Genomic DNA, 23395 nt, shown 5'->3' with positions numbered 1-23395 from the left:
GAGTGTCCACAGCAGAGAGCACTGTGGGAGTTGTAGTTATCGTATTCGATGCGGTATCTTTGCGAGTGTCCACAGCAGAGAGCACTGTGGGAGTTGTAGTTGTAGTCTTCATTGTGGTATCTTTGCGAGTGTCCACAGCAGAGAGCACTGTGGGAGTTGTAGTTGTTGTATTCAATGTGGTATCTTTGCGAGTGTCCACAGCAGAGAGCACTGTGGGAGTTGTAGTTGTAGTCTTCGCTGTGTTATTGGTGCGAGTGTCCACAGCAGAGAGCACTGTGGGTGTTATAGTTGTAGTCTTCGCTGTGGTATTGGTGCGAGTGTCCACAGCAGAGAGCACTGTGGGAGTTGTAGTTGTCGTCTTCATTATGGTATTTTTGTGAGTGTCCACAGCAGAGAGCACTGTGGGAGTTGTAGTTGTAGTCTTCGTTGTGGTATTGTTGTGAGTGTCCACAGCAGAGAGCACTGTGGGAGTTGTAGTTGTAGTCTTAGTTGTGGTATTGTTGTGAGTGTCCACAGCAGAGAGCACTGTGGGAGTTGTAGTTGTAGTCTTCGTTATGGTATTGTTTCGAGTGTCCACAGCAGAGAGCACAGTGGGAGTTGTAGTTGTCGTATTCAATGTGGTATCTTTGCGAGTGTCCACAGCAGAGAGCACTGTGGGAGTTGTAGTTGTAGTCTTCGTTGTGGTATTGTTGCAAGTGTCCACAGCAGAGAGCACTGTGGGAGTTATAGTTGTAGTCTTCATTATGGTATTTTTGCGAGTGTCCACAGCAGAGAGCACTGTGGGAGTTGTAGTTGTAGTCTTCGTTGTGGTATTGTTGTGAGTGTCCACAGCAGAGAGCACTGTGGGAGTTGTAGTTGTAGTCTTCGTTGTGGTATCTTTGCGAGTGTCCACAGCAGAGAGCACTGTGGGAGTTGTAGTTGTCATCTTTGTTGTGTTATTGGTGCGAGTGTCCACAGCAGAGAGCACTGTGGGAGTTGTAGTTGTTGTATTCAATGTGGTATCTTTGCCAGTGTCCACAGCAGAGAGCACTGTGGGAGTTATAGTTGTAGTCTTCATTGTGGTATTGTTGTGAGTGTGCACAGCAGAGAGCACTGTGGGAGTTGTAGTCTTCGTTGTGGTATTGTTGCGAGTGTCCACAGCAGAGAGCACTGTGGAAGTTGTAGTTGTAGTCTTCATTGTGGTATCTTTGCGAGTGTCCACAGCAGAGAGCACTGTGGGAGTTGTAGTTGTAGTCTTCGTTGTGGTATCTTTGCGAGTGTCCACAGCAGAGAGCACTGTGGGAGTTGTAGTTGTCATCTTTGTTGTGGTATTGTTGTGAGTGTCCACAGCAGAGAGCACTGTGGGAGTTGTAGTTGTAGTCTTCGTTGTGGTATTGTTGCGAGAGTCCACAGCAGAGAGCACTGTGGGAGTTGTAGTTGTAGTCTTCGTTGTGGTATCTTTGCGAGTGTCCACAGCAGAGAGCACTGTGGGAGTTGTAGTTGACATCTTTGTTGTGGTATTGTTGCGAGTGTCCACAGCAGAGAGCACTGTGGGAGTTGTAGTTGACATCTTTGTTGTGGTATTGTTGCGAGTGTCCACAGCAGAGAGCACTGTGGGAGTTGTATTTGTAGTCTTCATTGTGGTATTGTTGTGAGTGTCCACAGCAGAGAGCACTGTGGGAGTTGTAGTTGTAGTCTTCGTTGTGGTATTGTTGCGAGTGTCCACAGCAGAGAGCACTGTGGGAGTTATAGTTGTAGTCTTCATTGTGGTATTGTGAGTGTGCACAGCAGAGAGCACTGTGGGAGTTGTAGTTGTAGTCTTCGTTGTGGTATTGTTGCGAGTGTCCACAGCAGAGAGCACTGTGGAAGTTGTAGTTGTAGTCTTCATTGTGGTATCTTTGCGAGTGTCCACAGCAGAGAGCACTGTGGGAGTTGTAGTTGTAGTCTTCATTATGGTATTTTTGCGAGTGTCCACAGCAGAGAGCACTGTGGGAGTTGTAGTTGTAGTCTTAGTTGTGGTATTGTTGTGAGTGTCCACAGCAGAGAGCACTGTGGGAGTTATAGTTGTAGTCTTCGCTGTGGTATTGGTGCGAGTGTCCACAGCAGAGAGCACTGTGGGAGTTGTAGTTGTCGTCTTCGTTGTGGTATTGTTGTGAGTGTCCACAGCAGAGAGCACTGTGGGAGTTGTAGTTGTAGTCTTCGTTGTGGTATCTTTGCGAGTGTCCACAGCAGAGAGCACTGTGGGAGTTGTAGTTGTCATCTTTGTTGTGGTATTGTTGCGAGTGTCCACAGCAGAGAGCACTGTGGGAGTTGTATTTGTAGTCTTCATTGTGGTATCTTTGCGAGTGTCCACAGCAGAGAGCACTGTGGGAGTTGTAGTTGTAGTCTTCGTTGTGGTATCTTTGCGAGTGTCCACAGCAGAGAGCACTGTGGGAGTTGTAGTTGTCATCTTTGTTGTGGTATTGTTGCGAGTGTCCACAGCAGAGAGCACTGTGGGAGTTGTATTTGTAGTCTTCATTGTGGTATTGTTGCGAGTGTCCACAGCAGAGAGCACTGTGGGAGTTGTTGTAGTCTTCGTTGTGGTATCTTTGCGAGTGTCCACAGCAGAGAGCACTGTGGGAGTTATAGTTGTAGTCTTCATTGTGGTATTGTTGCGAGTGTCCACAGCAGAGAGTACTGTGGGAGTTGTAGTTGTAGTCTTCGTTGTGGTATTGTTGCGAGTTTCCAGAGCAGAGAGCACTGTGGGAGTTGTAGTTGTCGTCTTCGTTGTGGTATTGTTGCGAGTGTCCACAGCAGAGAGCACTGTGGGAGTTGTAGTTGTCGTATTCGATGCGGTATCTTTGCGAGTGTCCACAGCAGAGACCACTGTGGGAGTTATAGTTGTAGTCTTCATTGTGGTATTGTTGTGAGTGTGCACAGCAGAGAGCACTGTGGGAGTTGTAGTTGTAGTCTTCGTTGTGGTATTTTTGCGAGTGTCCACAGCAGAGAGCACTGTGGGAGTTGTAGTTGTAGTCTTTGTTGTGGTATTGTTGTGAGTGTCCACAGCAGAGAGCACTGTGGGAGTTGTAGTTGTAGTCTTCGTTGTGGTATCTTTGCGAGTGTCCACAGCAGAGAGCACTGTGGGAGTTGTAGTTGTCATCTTTGTTGTGGTATTGTTGTGAGTGTCCACAGCAGAGAGCACTGTGGGAGTTGTAGTTGTAGTCTTCGTTGTGGTATTGTTGCGAGTGTCCACAGCAGAGAGCACTGTGGGAGTTATAGTTGTAGTCTTCGCTGTGGTATTGGTGCGAGCGTCCACAGCAGAGAGCACTGTGGGAGTTGTAGTTGTAGTCTTCGTTGTGGTATCTTTGCGAGAGTCCACAGCAGAGAGCACTGTGGGAGTTGTAGTTGTAGTCTTCGTTGTGGTATCTTTGCGAGTGTCCACAGCAGAGAGCACTGTGGGAGTTGTAGTTGACATCTTTGTTGTGGTATTGTTGCGAGTGTCCACAGCAGAGAGCACTGTGGGAGTTGTATTTGTAGTCTTCATTGTGGTATTGTTGTGAGTGTCCACAGCAGAGAGCACTGTGGGAGTTGTAGTTGTAGTCTTCGTTGTGGTATCTTTGCGAGTGTCCACAGCAGAGAGCACTGTGGGAGTTATAGTTGTAGTCTTCATTGTGGTATTGTTGCGAGTGTCCACAGCAGAGAGTACTGTGGGAGTTGTAGTTGTAGTCTTCGTTGTGGTATTGTTGCGAGTTTCCAGAGCAGAGAGCACTGTGGGAGTTGTAGTTGTCGTCTTCGTTGTGGTATTGTTGCGAGTGTCCACAGCAGAGAGCACTGTGGGAGTTGTAGTTGTCGTATTCGATGCGGTATCTTTGCGAGTGTCCACAGCAGAGAGCACTGTGGGAGTTATAGTTGTAGTCTTCATTGTGGTATTGTTGTGAGTGTGCACAGCAGAGAGCACTGTGGGAGTTGTAGTTGTAGTCTTCGTTGTGGTATTTTTGCGAGTGTCCACAGCAGAGAGCACTGTGGGAGTTGTAGTTGTAGTCTTTGTTGTGGTATTGTTGTGAGTGTCCACAGCAGAGAGCACTGTGGGAGTTGTAGTTGTAGTCTTTGTTGTGGTATTGTTGTGAGTTTCCACAGCAGAGAGCACTGTGGGAGTTGTGGTTGTAGTCTTTGTTGTGGTATTGTTGTGAGTGTCCAGAGCAGAGAGCACTGTAGGAGTTGGAGTTGTAGTCTTTATTGTGGTACTGTTTCGAGTGTCCAGAGCAGAGAGCACTGTGGGAGTTATAGTTGTAGTCTTCGTTGTGGTATTGTTGTGAGTGTCCACAGCAGAGAGCACTGTGGGAGTTGTAGTTGTCATCTTTGTTGTGGTATTGTTGCGAGTGTCCACAGCAGAGAGCACTGTGGGAGTTGTATTTGTAGTCTTCATTGTGGTATCTTTGCGAGTGTCCACAGCAGAGAGCACTGTGGGAGTTGTAGTTGTAGTCTTCGTTGTGGTATCTTTGCGAGTGTCCACAGCAGAGAGCACTGTGGGAGTTGTAGTTGTCATCTTTGTTGTGGTATTGTTGCGAGTGTCCACAGCAGAGAGCACTGTGGGAGTTGTATTTGTAGTCTTCATTGTGGTATTGTTGCGAGTGTCCACAGCAGAGAGTACTGTGGGAGTTGTAGTTGTAGTCTTCATTGTGGTATTGTTGCGAGTGTCCACAGCAGAGAGTACTGTGGGAGTTGTAGTTGTAGTCTTCGTTGTGGTATTGTTGCGAGTTTCCAGAGCAGAGAGCACTGTGGGAGTTGTAGTTGTCGTCTTCGTTGTGGTATTGTTGCGAGTGTCCACAGCAGAGAGCACTGTGGGAGTTGTAGTTGTCGTATTCGATGTGGTATCTTTGCGAGTGTCCACAGCAGAGACCACTGTGGGAGTTATAGTTGTAGTCTTCATTGTGGTATTGTTGTGAGTGTGCACAGCAGAGAGCACTGTGGGAGTTGTAGTTGTAGTCTTCGTTGTGGTATTTTTGCGAGTGTCCACAGCAGAGAGCACTGTGGGAGTTGTAGTTGTAGTCTTTGTTGTGGTATTGTTGTGAGTGTCCACAGCAGAGAGCACTGTGGGAGTTGTAGTTGTAGTCTTCGTTGTGGTATCTTTGCGAGTGTCCACAGCAGAGAGCACTGTGGGAGTTGTAGTTGTCATCTTTGTTGTGGTATTGTTGTGAGTGTCCACAGCAGAGAGCACTGTGGGAGTTGTAGTTGTAGTCTTCGTTGTGGTATTGTTGCGAGTGTCCACAGCAGAGAGCACTGTGGGAGTTATAGTTGTAGTCTTCGCTGTGGTATTGGTGCGAGCGTCCACAGCAGAGAGCACTGTGGGAGTTGTAGTTGTAGTCTTCGTTGTGGTATCTTTGCGAGAGTCCACAGCAGAGAGCACTGTGGGAGTTGTATTTGTAGTCTTCATTGTGGTATTGTTGTGAGTGTCCACAGCAGAGAGCACTGTGGGAGTTGTAGTTGTAGTCTTCGTTGTGGTATCTTTGCGAGTGTCCACAGCAGAGAGCACTGTGGGAGTTATAGTTGTAGTCTTCATTGTGGTATTGTTGCGAGTGTCCACAGCAGAGAGTACTGTGGGAGTTGTAGTTGTAGTCTTCGTTGTGGTATTGTTGCGAGTTTCCAGAGCAGAGAGCACTGTGGGAGTTGTAGTTGTCGTCTTCGTTGTGGTATTGTTGCGAGTGTCCACAGCAGAGAGCACTGTGGGAGTTGTAGTTGTCGTATTCGATGCGGTATCTTTGCGAGTGTCCACAGCAGAGAGCACTGTGGGAGTTATAGTTGTAGTCTTCATTGTGGTATTGTTGTGAGTGTGCACAGCAGAGAGCACTGTGGGAGTTGTAGTTGTAGTCTTCGTTGTGGTATTTTTGCGAGTGTCCACAGCAGAGAGCACTGTGGGAGTTGTAGTTGTAGTCTTTGTTGTGGTATTGTTGTGAGTGTCCACAGCAGAGAGCACTGTGGGAGTTGTAGTTGTAGTCTTTGTTGTGGTATTGTTGTGAGTTTCCACAGCAGAGAGCACTGTGGGAGTTGTGGTTGTAGTCTTTGTTGTGGTATTGTTGTGAGTGTCCAGAGCAGAGAGCACTGTAGGAGTTGGAGTTGTAGTCTTTATTGTGGTACTGTTTCGAGTGTCCAGAGCAGAGAGCACTGTGGGAGTTATAGTTGTAGTCTTCGTTGTGGTATTGTTGTGAGTGTCCACAGCAGAGAGCACTGTGGGAGTTATAGTTGTAGTCTTCATTGTGGTATTGTTGCGAGTGTCCACAGCAGAGAGTACTGTGGGAGTTGTAGTTGTAGTCTTCGTTGTGGTATTGTTGCGAGTTTCCAGAGCAGAGAGCACTGTGGGAGTTGTAGTTGTCGTCTTCGTTGTGGTATTGTTGCGAGTGTCCACAGCAGAGAGCACTGTGGGAGTTGTAGTTGTCGTATTCGATGCGGTATCTTTGCGAGTGTCCACAGCAGAGAGCACTGTGGGAGTTATAGTTGTAGTCTTCATTGTGGTATTGTTGTGAGTGTGCACAGCAGAGAGCACTGTGGGAGTTGTAGTTGTAGTCTTCGTTGTGGTATTTTTGCGAGTGTCCACAGCAGAGAGCACTGTGGGAGTTGTAGTTGTAGTCTTTGTTGTGGTATTGTTGTGAGTGTCCACAGCAGAGAGCACTGTGGGAGTTGTAGTTGTAGTCTTTGTTGTGGTATTGTTGTGAGTTTCCACAGCAGAGAGCACTGTGGGAGTTGTGGTTGTAGTCTTTGTTGTGGTATTGTTGTGAGTGTCCAGAGCAGAGAGCACTGTAGGAGTTGGAGTTGTAGTCTTTATTGTGGTACTGTTTCGAGTGTCCAGAGCAGAGAGCACTGTGGGAGTTATAGTTGTAGTCTTCGTTGTGGTATTGTTGTGAGTGTCCACAGCAGAGAGCACTGTGGGAGTTGTAGTTGTCATCTTTGTTGTGGTATTGTTGCGAGTGTCCACAGCAGAGAGCACTGTGGGAGTTGTATTTGTAGTCTTCATTGTGGTATCTTTGCGAGTGTCCACAGCAGAGAGCACTGTGGGAGTTGTAGTTGTAGTCTTCGTTGTGGTATCTTTGCGAGTGTCCACAGCAGAGAGCACTGTGGGAGTTGTAGTTGTCATCTTTGTTGTGGTATTGTTGCGAGTGTCCACAGCAGAGAGCACTGTGGGAGTTGTATTTGTAGTCTTCATTGTGGTATTGTTGCGAGTGTCCACAGCAGAGAGCACTGTGGGAGTTGTAGTTGTAGTCTTCGTTGTGGTATCTTTGCGAGTGTCCACAGCAGAGAGCACTGTGGGAGTTATAGTTGTAGTCTTCATTGTGGTATTGTTGCGAGTGTCCACAGCAGAGAGTACTGTGGGAGTTGTAGTTGTAGTCTTCGTTGTGGTATTGTTGTGAGTGTCCAGAGCAGAGAGCACTGTAGGAGTTGGAGTTGTAGTCTTTATTGTGGTATTGTTTCGAGTGTCCAGAGCAGAGAGCACTGTGGGAGTTATAGTTGTAGTCTTCGTTGTGGTATTGTTGTGAGTGTCCACAGCAGAGAGCACTGTGGGAGTTGTAGTTGTAGTCTTCGTTGTGGTATCTTTGCGAGTGTCCACAGCAGAGAGCACTGTGGGAGTTGTAGTTGTCATCTTTGTTGTGGTGTTGTTGCGAGTGTCCACAGCAGAGAGCACTGTGGGAGTTGTATTTGTAGTCTTCATTGTGGTATTGTTGCGAGTGTCCACAGCAGAGAGCACTGTGGGAGTTGTAGTTGTAGTCTTCGTTGTGGTATCTTTGCGAGTGTCCACAGCAGAGAGCACTGTGGGAGTTATAGTTGTAGTCTTCATTGTGGTATTGTTGCGAGTGTCCACAGCAGAGAGTACTGTGGGAGTTGTAGTTGTAGTCTTCGTTGTGGTATTGTTGCGAGTTTCCAGAGCAGAGAGCACTGTGGGAGTTGTAGTTGTCGTCTTCGTTGTGGTATTGTTGCGAGTGTCCACAGCAGAGAGTACTGTGGGAGTTGTAGTTGTCGTATTCGATGCGGTATCTTTGCGAGTGTCCACAGCAGAGAGCACTGTGGGAGTTATAGTTGTAGTCTTCATTGTGGTATTGTTGTGAGTGTGCACAGCAGAGAGCACTGTGGGAGTTGTAGTTGTAGTCTTCGTTGTGGTATTGTTGCGAGTGTCCACAGCAGAGAGCACTGTGGGAGTTGTATTTGTAGTCTTCATTGTGGTATTGTTGCGAGTGTCCACAGCAGAGAGCACTGTGGGAGTTGTAGTTGTAGTCTTCGTTGTGGTATCTTTGCGAGTGTCCACAGCAGAGAGCACTGTGGGAGTTATAGTTGTACTCTTCATTGTGGTATTGTTGCGAGTGTCCACAGCAGAGAGTACTGTGGGAGTTGTAGTTGTAGTCTTCGTTGTGGTATTGTTGCGAGTGTCCACAGCAGAGAGCACTGTGGGAGTTGTAGTTGTCGTCTTCGTTGTGGTATTGTTGCGAGTGTCCACAGCAGAGAGCACTGTGGGAGTTGTAGTTGTCGTCTTCGTTGTGGTATTGTTGCTAGTGTCCACAGCAGAGAGCACTGTGGGAGTTGTAGTTGTAGTCTTCATTGTGGTATTGTTGTGAGTGTGCACAGCAGAGAGCACTGTGGGAGTTGTAGTTGTAGTCTTCGTTGTGGTATCTTTGCGAGTGTCCACAGCAGAGAGCACTGTGGGAGTTGTAGTTGTAGTCTTTGTTGTGGTATCTTTGCGAGTGTCCACAGCAGAGAGCACTGTGGGAGTTGTAGTTGTAGTCTTCATTGTGGTATTTTTGCGAGTGTCCACAGCAGAGAGCACTGTGGGAGTTGTAGTTGTAGTCTTTGTTGTGGTATTGTTGTGAGTGTCCAGAGCAGAGAGCACTGTGGGAGTTGGCGTTGTAGTCTTCGTTGTGGTATTGTTGCGAGTTTCCAGAGCAGAGAGCACTGTGGGAGTTGTAGTTGTCGTCTTCGTTGTGGTATTGTTGCGAGTGTCCACAGCAGAGAGCACTGTGGGAGTTGTAGTTGTCATATTCGATGCGGTATCTTTGCGAGTGTCCACAGCAGAGAGCACTGTGAGAGTTATAGTTGTAGTCTTCGCTGTGTTATTGGTGCGAGTGTCCAGAGCAGAGAGCACTGTGGGAGTTGTAGTTGTTGTATTCAATGTGGTATCTTTGCGAGTGTCCACAGCAGAGAGCACTGTGGGAGTTATAGTTGTAGTCTTCATTGTGGTATTGTTGTGAGTGTGCACAGCAGAGAGCACTGTGGGAGTTGTAGTTGTAGTCTTCGTTGTGGTATTGTTGCGAGTGTCCACAGCAGAGAGCACTGTGGAAGTTGTAGTTGTAGTCTTCATTGTGGTAACTTTGCGAGTGTCCACAGCAGAGAGCACTGTGGGAGTTGTAGTTGTAGGCTTCATTATGGTATTTTTGCGAGTGTCCACAGTAGAGAGCACTGTGGGAGTTGTAGTTGTAGTCTTCGTTGTGGTACTGTTGTGAGTGTCCACAGCAGAGAGCACTGTGGGAGTTGTAGTTGTAGTCTTAGTTGTGGTATTGTTGTGAGTGTCCACAGCAGAGAGCACTGTGGGAGTTATAGTTGAAGTCTTCGCTGTGGTATTGGTGCGAGTGTCCACAGCAGAGAGCACTGTGGGAGTTGTAGTTTTCGTCTTCGTTGTGGTATTGTTGTGAGTGTGCACAGCAGAGAGCTCTGTGGGAGTTGTAGTTGTAGTCTTCGTTGTGGTATTGTTGCAAGTGTCCACAGCAGAGAGCACTGTGGGAGTTGTAGTTGTAGTCTTCGTTGTGGTATCTTTGCGAGTGTCCACAGCAGAGAGCACTGTGGGAGTTGTAGTTGTAGTCTTCGTTGTGGTATTTTTGCGAGTGTCCACAGCAGAGAGCACTGTGGGAGTTGTAGTTGTAGTCTTTGTTGTGGTATTGTTGTGAGTGTCCACAGCAGAGAGCACTGTGGGAGTTGTAGTTGTAGTCTTTGTTGTGGTATTGTTGTGAGTTTCCACAGCAGAGAGCACTGTGGGAGTTGTGGTTGTAGTCTTTGTTGTGGTATTGTTGTGAGTGTCCAGAGCAGAGAGCACTGTAGGAGTTGGAGTTGTAGTCTTTATTGTGGTATTGTTTCGAGTGTCCAGAGCAGAGAGCACTGTGGGAGTTATAGTTGTAGTCTTCGTTGTGGTATTGTTGTGAGTGTGCACAGCAGAGAGCACTGTGGGAGTTGTAGTTGTAGTCTTCGTTGTGGTATTGTTGCGAGTGTCCACAGCAGAGAGCACTGTGGGAGTTGTATTTGTAGTCTTCATTGTGGTATTGTTGCGAGTGTCCACAGCAGAGAGCACTGTGGGAGTTGTAGTTGTAGTCTTCGTTGTGGTATCTTTGCGAGTGTCCACAGCAGAGAGCACTGTGGGAGTTATAGTTGTAGTCTTCATTGTGGTATTGTTGCGAGTGTCCACAGCAGAGAGTACTGTGGGAGTTGTAGTTGTAGTCTTCGTTGTGGTATTGTTGCGAGTTTCCAGAGCAGAGAGCACTGTGGGAGTTGTAGTTGTCGTCTTCGTTGTGGTATTGTTGCGAGTGTCCACAGCAGAGAGCACTGTGGGAGTTGTAGTTGTAGTCTTCGTTGTGGTATCTTTGCGAGTGTCCACAGCAGAGAGCACTGTGGGAGTTATAGTTGTAGTCTTCGTTGTGGTATCTTTGCGAGTGTCCACAGCAGAGAGCACTGTGGGAGTTGTAGTTGTAGTCTTCGTTGTGGTATTTTTGCGAGTGTCCACAGCAGAGAGCACTGTGGGAGTTGTAGTTGTAGTCTTCGTTGTGGTATCTTTGCGAGTGTCCACAGCAGAGAGCACTGTGGGAGTTATAGTTGTAGTCTTCATTGTGGTATTGTTGCGAGTGTCCACAGCAGAGAGCACTGTGGGAGTTATAGTTGTAGTCTTCGTTGTGGTATCTTTGCGAGTGTCCACAGCAGAGAGCACTGTGGGAGTTGTAGTTGTAGTCTTCGTTGTGGTATCTTTGCGAGTGTCCACAGCAGAGAGCACTGTGGGAGTTATAGTTGTAGTCTTCATTGTGGTATTGTTGCGAGTGTCCACAGCAGAGAGTACTGTGGAAGTTGTAGTTGTAGTCTTCGTTGTGGTATTGTTGCGAGTTTCCAGAGCAGAGAGCACTGTGGGAGTTGTAGTTGTCGTCTTCGTTGTGATATTGTTGCGAGTGTCCACAGCAGAGAGCACTGTGGGAGTTGTAGTTGTAGTCTTCGTTGTGGTATTTTTGTGAGTGTCCACAGCAGAGAGCACTGTGGGAGTTGTAGTTGTAGTCTTCGTTGTGGTATTGTTGTGAGTGTCCACAGCAGAGAGCACTGTGGGAGTTGTAGTTGTAGTCTTTGTTGTGGTATTATTGTGAGTTTCCACAGCAGAGAGCACTGTGGGAGTTGTAGTTGTAGTCTTTGTTGTGGTATTGTTGTGAGTGTCCACAGCAGAGAGCACTGTGGGAGTTGTAGTTGTAGTCTTCGTTATGGTATTGTTTCGAGTGTCCATAGCAGTGAGCACTGTGGGAGTTGTAGTTGTCGTCTTCATGGTGGTCTTGTTGCGAGTGTCCACTGCAGTGACATGGCTGCTGACCCACACAGCATCTGGATTTACACAGAACTGCTTTCCTGCTACTGTTACAAATCTGCAGGAGACAACAAAATATGATTAAAACAAGCGACACGTCACTATGACAACATAGTACTGAAGTGCACATTTGCCCTAATGGCATCATCATGTCAGTCTTAGAAGTTAAATCATTCATACTCACACAATGGCTTTAGTGGCACAGTCACTGTGTGTAAGTTTGTAGGACACCACCTTCTTCAGAGGGATCTTCACATTACTCACATCAGAACAGCAGTCAGCAGTATTCACATGTGGAGCTGTAGGAGTAACAGCCAAGCAGTTCACATCATGATCCCAGTACACAGTAAACAAATGATTGCCCCTTTTTTCCTGGTTTGGTAGTGTCATTTCCTCCCTCTGTGTGTGTGAATGTGGGTTCAGTAATCTAGCAGTGCCACCGTCCTGCTCTGGTGATACTGATCCTCCAACACTGACAGTGATGTATCTGAGTAAATTCAGGAGACTCACCACTAGAGACCAGCTGGAGAGACCAGAGCAGCAGCCCAAACAGCAGAGCAGACAGCTTCCTCATTCTAGCAGAATGACTGATTTCACACAGAGAGCAGTGAGTGTGTGGAATCAGTGTTGTGAACCTCATTATATAGGGAGAGAGAACACCAGACGTCTGATAGATCATCCTCCTTTACATACTTGTTCATGAGTGATGTTGCAGTTCAACGGTATTACAGTGATGACTGGAGGCAGAAACAGACACAAGTGTTTACTGACACATGAACAGTAGGAATGTCAGACCTGACATGCAGAGGCAAGCACCAGCAAAACAGAAGAACATCCAACAAGAACTAGAGGAAATAAAACGCAAGTGGTGATTATGGGGTTCAAGCACTCTGTACGGGTACTGGCACGCACATCTGACATGATGGAATACAGAGCAAAAGCTTGAATGAGGTGCCTGCACAGTGTGAGAGTACGTATACATTCACAAGTACATCCACCAAGAGTCTGCAGCAGGTCTGGCCCAACATGCATAAGTATAAAGAGAGAGATGATAATTAGTCAGTAAAGTATGCGCATCGGCGCAGATGGAAATTCTGAAGTGAGGGGGACCAAGCTGTACAATATATACGTTTATGCTTGTAGATGCTAGATTTCGGATGGGGTCAATATAGATCTGGAGGGGACATGTCCCCCCCGTCCCCAGTGCCATCTGCGCCCCTGGGTATGGGTGAGTATGGTGAGGGCAGTTTGTATGTGCTAGTGCCTGTGCATAATGGTCATCTAGGGTTTGTAACAGTATTAGTTCTCACACTCAAATCACATGTCTATAGATTGAGCACACTGAGATCTATACACATAGGTAGATGTGTGTGTTTGCGTGTGTGTGTGTGTGTGTGTGTGTGTGTGTGTGTGTGTGTGTGTGTGTGTGTGTGTGTGTGTGTGTGTGTGTGAGTCTGTGTGTGTGTGTGTGTGTGTCTCTATGTCTCTCTATGCAGCTTATTATGCAGCTCGTGGCATCAAACCTCTGGATGTCCAAGTGGTGCTCCAAAAATCAAGTGCGCTACATTGATAATTATAAAACATTGGAGGGCAAGCCTGATCTCTTAGGCAGAGATGGTGTCCACCCCACCCAGGATGAGCTACCTTGCTTTCCTGCAGCACAGCCCATATCCTGTTGGCACAGTGGTATTAGGAGTGGCTGACAAACCAGAGTCGCGGCCAGGCTGCAGACAAACGGCTGCGAGCTGCCAAGAGGCGTCACCAAAATCCCACAAAATTGAGACCGTATCTGTGCCTTGGGTTAAATTTAATTATATGTATTTATAACAGTCTATCCTAATACTTTAATTAATATCCAAACCTCGCATTTGATTATTAGTAGCAATATTATCTGAAAATCGGATTACTCAATATTCGATCGCTCAATTCTAAAAAATGTGTACAGACCGCCAGGACCCTATTCAGACTTTCTAAACAATTTCAGCGATTTTGCAGCAGGTTTAGCGGTATGCTGTGATAATATAATAATGGTAGGAGACATTAACATACATTGAGAAGGTGGAAGAACCGCTGAAATGAGCATTTACATCAGTATTGAACTGTGTCTGCATTACACAAAATGTAACAGGATCTACTCATTGTAATCATACCCTAGATTTAATTTTGACGCTGGGTATGCTCCCACAAACCACAGCAATCTCTGACCACTATCTGGTCTCACTCGACCTACATCTTAGCCTGAATACCCGCTCGTGTCCTCGCCATTGTATAAAGTGCTGGATTAATTCATCAACCGCAACACAGTTTATTGAATCCCTCCCAGATTTAAGTACCTTAGCCTACTCGCCAACAGATCCAAAGGAGTTAGACAGTTAAACCGACTGCTTATAAAACACCTGCAGATCAGCTCTATAGTAGCTCCACTCAAATATAAAAAGGCCAGATTTAAAAAGCTCGCCCCGTGGTAGACCAACCAAACGCCAAATTTAAAACAAATAACACGTAAATTAGGGTGGAAGTGGTGATTGACTAAGCATCCTAAGAAGTATTCCACTGTGCCTGGAAGGACTGCCTTATTGAGAACAAAAGGACCCTCACTAGAGCACACTCAGCATACATTGACATCACTTCTTCTGTACTGTTCAGGCATCTGTCTAATGATTTATTGATCTATCTAAAGATAATAAAGCTGATTTATCTTCTCCAGAGAGGCTGCACCACTCGTGCCCTGGATGGCCGTCCGGTTACACACAGACACCTCACACACCTCACACACACACATCACACACACACCTCTCAAACACACATTTCCTTTTATCTGTGCCACTCCCATCCTGTCCTGTTACAGTACGTTACTGTCCCGTTCCCTGGTTATGTTGGCACACAGCTCCTGGTGCAGTAGCCATGTCACACTGTCTCCAGAAGAGGGCGCTGCCTCTGCTGTCCACCTGGGTGAGTCTGGAGGACCACATCATCCCTATCCCTGATCACAGCAGGATCTAGCTGAGGTCTTCACTCTCACCAAGCACACCCAGCTCTCTCCTCACTATGAGGACAACTGTGCCACCAAGCTGTTGAAGGGAGTTGCCCCCCCAGGTGGAGAGTCTTCACGCTCTCCCAGGAAGAGGAGCAGGTGATGGAGCACTACATTCAGGAGGCTTCAGCACTGTCACATCCACCCGCCTCCTCACCTACATCAGCCGCCATCTTCAATGTAATACAGAAGGACAGCTTGAGACCATGCCTAGATTACTAGGGCTTAAACCCTCTGCTGGTAAAGTTCCCCTGACTGCCCTAACTGCTCCCTGATGCCCTCCAGCAGAAGGGGACACAGTGCTTCACCAGAGTGGATCTACGCAGTGCCTAGAATGGCATTCTGGGATAGTTCACTTACACTGACATGTACATAATGTTTCTGAACCAGTTCAGAAGTGGATGTAATTTTAGCGGGCAATGGTCTAATGTAGTTCCTGCTTTATGTGATGTTTAAGGAACACTTCATTGCTTTACTTCAGTGCTTATAATGTTTATTTGAGCACCATGTTTCATGGGCTTGTGTGGTAAAAGGAGATTTCAACGTGGCGTCTGATAGATTTCCACCCTCTGTACCTCTCCAGAGCCCCCAAACAAAAGCACTCGGAGTGCTTGACAGTGTGTGATTTGTAATGGAGTCATTACATCATTACAACAATCAATACATCATTACAACAGTCAATGCCATTGTGTTACATTAGGGACCGCTTACCACACACATGAATCTCTGCACTGAATTATTTCATAGCAAATCACCTATATGGTATGGTGAGATATATATATATATATATATATATATATATATTTCATATATTATATATATTTCATATTTTGTTTATTCATTTTTTGTGGTTGCCATCAGTATTTAAACTTCATTCCTAGTGAAAATGTCCATAACTATTCAGCATCCCAGTCTGTTCCAGTAGAGTCTGGACGATGAGGTGTAGGTTTCATCACAGGTGGCTCCCCATTCAGCACTGATGTACTCAAGTACTCAAATACTCAAGTACTCAAATGCTCAATAGTGAATAACACTCCGGCCCAGGCTGGGACATAATATTCTGTCCAGATCAGAAATGGGTGGAGCTAAGACAGACGACCCATGGCGGAGCCTGACACACACAGGAAACAACACTGACTTAACAGCACAAATGCAGACTCCACCCATACCACGTTCATACAGAGACTGGGCTGCCCGGAGTGGTGATCCACATACTCCGTAACCCTGCATCAGCTCTGATAACGTCTGCCTTTCCAAGTCCAGTGAGCACAGGTATTCTGGGTTGGCATACTGCCATAATCCCCAAGAGTGCTTTCATGAGGCGTAACATAATGAAGACATTTACTTAAGGCATTTTCTCCTTCACGAAATCATGTCTTTGTTAGTAGCGTAGTAGCTATTGTTAGTAGTACCAATTTCATATTCAGGTAACGACAATAACTTGATAGTCAATAGCTCTGACTGCACAGTTTACACCTCGGTGGCATGGCCGCTGACCCACACAGCATCTGGACTCAACACAGAACTGTTTTCCTGCTACAGTCTCAAATCTGCAGGAGACCACAAAATTAAAATGAGGAGGAAATTAGAAAACATGATTGACAAAGGTGGAAACATTTTACAGCATTCATTCAGAAGTGTGCATGTCCTCTCCTCACCCCTGTGGTGTCAGTATTAGTAGTTAAATCATCACTACTCACACAGTGACTTTAGGGGTAAAGCTGCTACTGGTCCAGCTGGAGGACTCCACCTTCTTCTCATCAGTCACAGTGGGACAGCAGTCAGGGATCTCTCTCTGTTGAGCTGTAGTAACACCACTCTGTAGCTGAGTCGATTCAGGGGACTCACCACTAGAGGTCGTCTCACTCTGATCCACTTCTCTCATGTAGGCATCGACCCAGTCAGAGGCAGGATCCATACACAACTGCTTTCCACTATCCATCTTAAACCTGAAACACAGATAAAGACACAGTAGTGTTCTGTTAATACAGCAGGTCTGGACTAACTGATCCAAGATGGTGAAAGTGTATCTTTGTGGGAAAATCACAGCAAACATTCCTGATCTAAATGACACTGTCAGTAATAATTACCTGTGGAAGATTCTCCCACTGGGTTTAATGTGAGTGTAAAATCAGCTCTTAATGGTGTTGTTACAGTATCTTCACAACAGAGTCTCAGCAGTAAGTCTAGACCTGATTCCTGAAATGGTTCCTAGATGCAGTGTGTGGACTGTTACATATATGAAGGGATGTAGCAGGTGTGTGGGGGCCTCTCAGAGCAGGTGATACTCACATCACAGCTTTGATGGCACAACTGCTGTCAGTCCTGCTGTAGGACATGATGCGTTTGATGGGCAACTTCATCTGAGAAAGTCCACGACAGCAGCCATCCGCAGGGATATTATGGTCTGGAGCTGGAAGGCATCAGCAAACAGTTCCAGAGTCACTCATTGCAGCACAACAGTGAGAGATGGTACCACTCTGAAGAGCCCATCATTAGGTCTAGTACGTTCCAGTGATGATTCAGTCTGGTTCACATTGTATATACATTGTAGTGGGTGACAACACTGCCTCCCTGTGGTGGACTGGGGTTCAGTCCCTGTCTGTGTAAGTGCTCCACGCTGTACCAATAAGAGTCATTGGGAAAGACTCCTACCACTACATTTACCTCCCTGGACATTGTAAGTCACTGTGGATAAGAGTGTCTATCAAATGTGTACGAAATGCATCATGTAACAGATGGAGACTCACCACTAGAGACCAGCTGGAGAGAGCAGAGCAGCAGCACAAACAGCAGAGCAGACAGCTTCCTCATTCTAGCAGAATGGATGATTTCACACACAAACACTCACAGCTGTAGAAAGTACTGTGTCCTCTACTGTGGAACAGAGAGCAGGGAGTGTGTAGAATCAGTGTTGTGAACCTCATTATATAGGGAGAGAGAGAGGGCTGTTCTCCAGATAAGAACACCATACGTCTGATAGATACTCCCTCTTTACTTACTTGTTCTTGAGTGGTGTTACTGTTCAACAGTATTATAGTGATGACTGAAGGCAGAAACAGACACAAGTCTTCTTTACTGACACATGAACAGGGGAAAGCCAGACCTGACATGCAGAGACAAACTCCAGCAAAACAGAAGAACCTGCAAGAGGAACAACAAGGAACTAGACAACAGGCTCCAAACTGGATGTCGGACAGCAGGTCTTTATAATGGACTACAGCTCACAACATTTCACACTATGTTTGTATAATCCTGAAGGGCTTTCTGAAGATTGGGCAGTACGTACAGCCTGTATGACAGAACAGAAACTATAACTAACAAGTGAAATAAGGGGAAATTGTACTGTTATCAAAACAACTTTTAATGGTAATCACAGTAGCCAGAGAGATCACAGCCAGAACATAAATGAGCACAGATGTCAATGAAAGACCAATCCAAGGTAAAAGACCAGTGGAAAATCCCAGAGAACAAACTATCCAGACAAGAATAGCTAACACTATTCGATAAATGATGAGAGGCAGATGTGACCTGTGTGTGTGTGTGTGTGTGTGTGTGTGTGTGTGTGTGTGTGTGTGTGTGTGTGTGTGTGTGTGTGTGTGTGTGTGAAACGGCTGCAGGAGTCCGGAACAGGGGATGCAACGCCCTTAAACTAGAGTACAACACACATTACTGAAGGACCTAATTAACATCTAGAGGCGTAAGAGCGGGTTGAAAAAGGTGACATCTACATCACACTCCCCATGACCCATGTGCTGGGTGTGTGTGTAGTTTCATATCTGCACAGAATCATCTGAGGGTGTCACACACGGTTATCTTTGTAGGTGTTGGCTCAGCTGAGTATGAACACACATGATTGTCTGCATTACAACAAAACTTACACAAGGCAATTTATATTAAATTGTTTATTCATATTATATATCTATGTAGTTAAGTCCACTTAATCAGAATTTTACAAGGTAACATTTTACAGATGTTTTACTTTGTCCATCCTTTACAGATTTCTTTATTTTCTTCATGCCTATTTGTTATTGCAACAGCATCAACTGGAACAGGGTGCTATATCTTTAGCAGTGTTGGTAAATACATGTACATTGGCAAAGAACAAATATAAAATAAAAATTTTAATTTCAAACGTTCAGAAACATTCATGTTCACATTCATATGTCTAACAGATAGCTTTAACGTGGTGAGTGGTTAGTGGTAAATACAGCACAGACCACTACAAGGTTTGGACATTGTTAGAGTTTTACATGATCTGTCCTCCTCTAACGTGAGTGATCAACGGTCAGGAGGAAGAGTGTGATGAAGAGGATCACAGCGGGTTCTGGCCTCCCACCGTCCTGCTCTGCAGAACCTTGATGTGCTGCTGCACCCACGGGTCAGTGGTTCTGGCACACAACTGCTGTCCCTTCTTCAGAGTGAACCTACAGTGGAGAAATACACACACAATGTCTTACACACATGACAATAGAAATGTGAACCTTAATGAAACTTTGAAGTATCATAAAGCTGGAGCTGCCTGTGTTGTTGGGTTTGGTAGAGGATAACTGAGTTTGGTAGAGGGTAAGTGGGTGTGGTAGAGGGTTAGTGGGTGTGGTAGAGGGCAAGAGGGTGTGGTAGAGGGTTAATAGGTGTGGTAGAGGGTAAGTGAGTGTTGTAGATGGTTAGCGGTGTAACACCACACAACCACAGCCTGTATGAAATCCTTCAGTCTGATCTTTCATTCACTCACTCACACACACACACTTACAGCACGGCTTCTTTGGAGCACTGCTGGCTGGTCAGTGCGTAGCTCTTCACGTTGCTCAGTTTAACAGGTTTGTTAATGAAGTTGAAGCAGCAGGACTTAGGTCCAGTCCCGTAACGCATACCTGCGAACAGTCGCTGTCAGCTGATGTCAAACACAAGCACCCCCAACCCCCACAACCTCTACAAATGATGACTGAAGACACGTCTGGAACACTGATATTTAGTATTACATTTGTTTCTTTGTCTGTCTCTGATCTTCTGTCTTACCTTCAGTGAGTGCGACAGTGCTCAGGAGCACCACTGCAGACAGGAGGAGCATGCGGATGGTGGACATGTTGTTAGATGTTCAGCTGAAGCTGGAACACGGCTGATGAAGCAGAGCAGCAGAGTGAGAGAAGCACTGGAGATGAAGCTGCTGTTGTGTGGCCCATAAGACACAGGCCACCTCTTTATACACAGCCATGGGGACAGCACCTTCTGGAGGAGGAACGCTGGGGAATTCAGGCCTGACATGCTGGTAAAAAAAAAAAGTCCAGGCATCATGGTGGAACCATCTCGTTTGGCCCTTTGACATTTCTTCGCTCTGCTGAGGTCTTTCACTTCTCCTTCCTAATAGGTCTTAGTGGCCATCAGATCACAGTAAATACCACACAGTAAACTCCACACTGGTGGGACAGAGGACCCTCTCCATCTCATGTACAGGCTTTCACTCTGTTCTCTGCAGGGAAACGTATTTCTTTCTGGATGTATTGCTTCTCAGAGTGAGATAGTGTTAGCATGTACATGACACACACCACTAGTTTTAGGTCCTCTTTCAGTACGTAGAGGGGACGGCAGTGACGTTGAGAATTTTCAGTGTTTATTTTTTACCCAGGATGTTTTTTTCTCTTCAAGGCACAAGTTTCACTAGGGCCTACTCCTTTTTCAATGAAAGTAGATCCAAATTAATAAAAAACAGAATTGAGTCTTCCATATACAGTTATATTTTGTTACTAAACAAAAAAACAACACACACTGAAAACCAATGACATCATGTCCACATCCATTTAAATTGTAACTCATTTGTGTTCTTAAATCCAGCGTAGAAGTTGGGCATTAGGTTTAAGTACCTTCTATCAGGCCAAGGCATTTTGACAAAACATTTGCTTATAAAGATAATCCTTTTAAAGAATACGTAAAGATTTGGGGAAGATACATTGATGACATTGTTTAATTTGGAGCAGGACCAAAGGCCAATTAGAGGGGGTCATGTGAGTACTTACACTGAGACGATCACATTTTCATGTAATTTTAGTGTGGAGCAAATCAATTTTTTTGCTTATGTTCCTTAAGAACTGAAATAATCTTCACACTCCTCTTTATAAGAAGTGAACAGATAAAAATATTTTCCTTGCTGCAAGTAGTTTCCCCATGTTCCCTAAAGAAGGTTTACCTGTATAATCTTCTCTGCAGAGTTTGTGATTGTGATAAATGAGTATGAAGACCAACAAGAGCAAATGATTGAGTGTTTCAGGTTATGACGTTATCCTCAGGCACGTGCAGACTGTGCTAAACATGGACTCTTAAAACAGGGTACACAAGAAGAATTGGAAAGTATTTAAAAAACTCTTACATATGGTATATTTGGTTTAAAAAATATGGTAAAAATTGTCCCTGTATGTTAAATCTATTATTCAGCAACTGTGGCATATTTTAAAATCCAATGGTAAGCATTGATATGTCTTTATTAAGACATTTAGAAATTTTGTGTTCAGACGTTTTAGAGACCAGTGTGGAAGCATAATTATTCTGTATTCTTCTGTTTAGAAACATTCTTCTGTTTAGAAAGTAAATTCAAACATCAAAGTGGATGACAGTATGTTTGTACTGTGCAGACATACTGTACTTGATCAGACAATCAACCAATCAATCAATCAATCAATCTGTCTGTCTGAGATGAACAATAATTTAAATTAATAAAGCTTATTTATTCATATAACAAAACAAATGTTACTGAAAATTAATTTTACTACAAACATAACTAAAATGTATTATGGTTTAAAATAAAAGTAAAACAATTTATTTTTGATATGCCTAAATCACATTAATCACTGCATAATGTGTGACTGATGAGCTGTTAATACAGAAATACTGTCACAAAAGCCCCTTAAACACAGCAGCATGCTGGAGTGATCACTGGATCCAGATCACTGGTGCTGGATATGCTTTAAAGCTGAATATACTCATTTAACACACTACATTAGTCAGTGACTGGTGTAAGAGTGAAGCCTTTCAAATACAGTCTGAATGTGTGAAAATGGGCCAAGTCAAATATCATCCAAATTCCCATGTAATGTATTATATAACGGCTGCAGGGTACAGTAAATGCAGATGGGAAATATTATTCTATTTGTACTTTATTGAGTATTTCTGCCAGGTACCGAATGTCATCACTTGAGAAAATCCCAGAGTATCAAACACGAGCACTTTCTTCTTCAGCCACGTCATCTTCAGCCTTCTATTCATCCTTCAGCCTGTACGAACCATACTCACCTTTATCTGGTCTGTACGAACCATACTCACCTTTATCTGGTCTGTACGAACCATACTCACCTTTATCTGGTCTGCACTCTGCTGAATGGTCTGAATTGTAATTCAGATTTACTGTAATGCGTTTCATTATTTAGTCTTTGATCAGTATCTTATATTAAAAACAGAAGCATTTATTTCATTGTCATTATTTTATTGTCATTGCTGCTTTTGTCCACTCTGTTAACTGGGTAGATTCCTGTTCCAGTAACGCATACTCAGGGCATACATTCAAATTGCACGATGCAGACGGGACTTTCTGATGTGTGAGAGCTGATCTCAACTCTCCTCTCCCCAGACCAGCTCTATTGTGTGATTGTTCTTAATAAATATTAATAAATAATAAATTGTTGAAATTGCCTTCACTGAAGGTCTTCTTGCAGGTACTGATCCAGATGGGGGTTTGTTCTGGTGATATTTGCATGCTTTGCTGAATGATCACTGAAGGTAAGAGTGTACCTGAGGCTGGAGAGGCTCCCCTCACCTGCGCTCCTGTTCTGACATACAGGGAGGTTAATTGTCCACACAGCTGGTGTCGACCAGCTGGCCCTCCCACTGTTGTGTGATTCTGGGGCAGAAGGTCAAATGCTAGGGCCCACTCACTGTCCCATGGTGGTGGCCCCTGCCAAGTCCAGTTCACCACAGGTCTGGTTGGACGGAGGTGATCTCTGCTCCCTGGAGATGTGACTCACCGCTCCACTCACCATGAAACTGGACATCACCGCATTTCTCCACATGATTTCTTAGTAAGTAACTGGGTAAATTTTAGGCTAACAAGTGCAGAACAACCATTTTTTAAATGTATTTATGAAGATTTAATTACTCAGTGTACTCAGGAAAAGTCTGATTCTGTGATTTTATGAACAGACGTTTTAGTTAATTTGCTGGTTGCAGTGGTTCTGCTGTACATGAAATGTTTTGGTATGCAAAGTGGTAGCATTCGCTGTTTTCCCCTCATTTACACACACACACACACACACACACACACACACACACACACACACAGCAGTGGGCAGCGTCTTACTGTGTTAGAGGGCCTTGCTCAAGAACACCTGAGCCATGGTTAGGTGTTATTAGGTACCATGGTGACTACTGGGAGAAGGTGGGCTTAGGTGCCATGGTTACTGCCGGTTGCTGGTTGTGGCGATTGACTGACCACATCTGACCTTTAGACCACAGCTTCCCAAGAGTATTCTCACAAGAGTATTCTCACAAAAATACTCTCACAAGAATATTCTCTCAAGAGTATTCTCACATGAATACTCTCACAAGAGTATTCTCACAAGAGTATTCTCACAAGAATTTTCTAGCCTTAGTTATTACAGTTACTCCTTATATAGGTATGCTTTAGGCTCAGTACAGAGTGTAAACAGGCTCTCCTGTCTCTGATCTCATTCGTCCTGTTCCATGGTAAAGTCTGTAGGAAATGAGAAAGGAAAGCACCAAGCAGTCTATACCCTAGCCCCTCCCTCCCCGAATAAACACACACACACTGAATC

The 23395-nt window shown here is 45.1% G+C and overlaps 2 protein-coding genes across 2 annotated transcripts in view; both read right to left on the bottom strand.

Moving 5' to 3' along the window:
• Positions 1-17489, bottom strand: part of LOC143527621 (uncharacterized) — a 57567-nt gene extending 40078 nt beyond the window's left edge. The window contains exons 1-6 of the mRNA XM_077022929.1: positions 17327-17489; positions 16869-16989; positions 16277-16525; positions 16009-16126; positions 15746-15866; positions 11727-11841 (exon numbers count right to left, since the gene is read on the bottom strand). Of these exons, the coding sequence (XP_076879044.1) occupies positions 11727-11841; positions 15746-15866; positions 16009-16126; positions 16277-16525; positions 16869-16989; positions 17327-17390 (788 nt within the window). The 5' untranslated portion in view covers positions 17391-17489. The remainder of the gene's footprint in view (positions 1-11726; positions 11842-15745; positions 15867-16008; positions 16127-16276; positions 16526-16868; positions 16990-17326) is intronic.
• A 996-nt stretch (positions 17490-18485) lies between these two features.
• On the bottom strand, positions 18486-19812 carry LOC143527211 (C-C motif chemokine 26-like). The gene is made up of 3 exons (XM_077022259.1): positions 19596-19812; positions 19330-19450; positions 18486-19003 (listed from the first exon to the last, which is right to left on the bottom strand). Exons 1-3 carry the CDS (start codon positions 19660-19662, stop codon positions 18892-18894), a joined length of 300 nt encoding a protein of 99 aa, XP_076878374.1. The 5' UTR covers positions 19663-19812; the 3' UTR covers positions 18486-18891.
• Between the last annotated feature and the right edge of the window lie 3583 nt (positions 19813-23395).

The sequence above is a fragment of the Brachyhypopomus gauderio genome, chromosome 11, assembly GCF_052324685.1.
Source record: "Brachyhypopomus gauderio isolate BG-103 chromosome 11, BGAUD_0.2, whole genome shotgun sequence".
Taxonomy (NCBI): Eukaryota; Metazoa; Chordata; class Actinopteri; order Gymnotiformes; family Hypopomidae; genus Brachyhypopomus; species Brachyhypopomus gauderio.
This window is presented reverse-complemented; position numbering and strand designations above follow the sequence as displayed.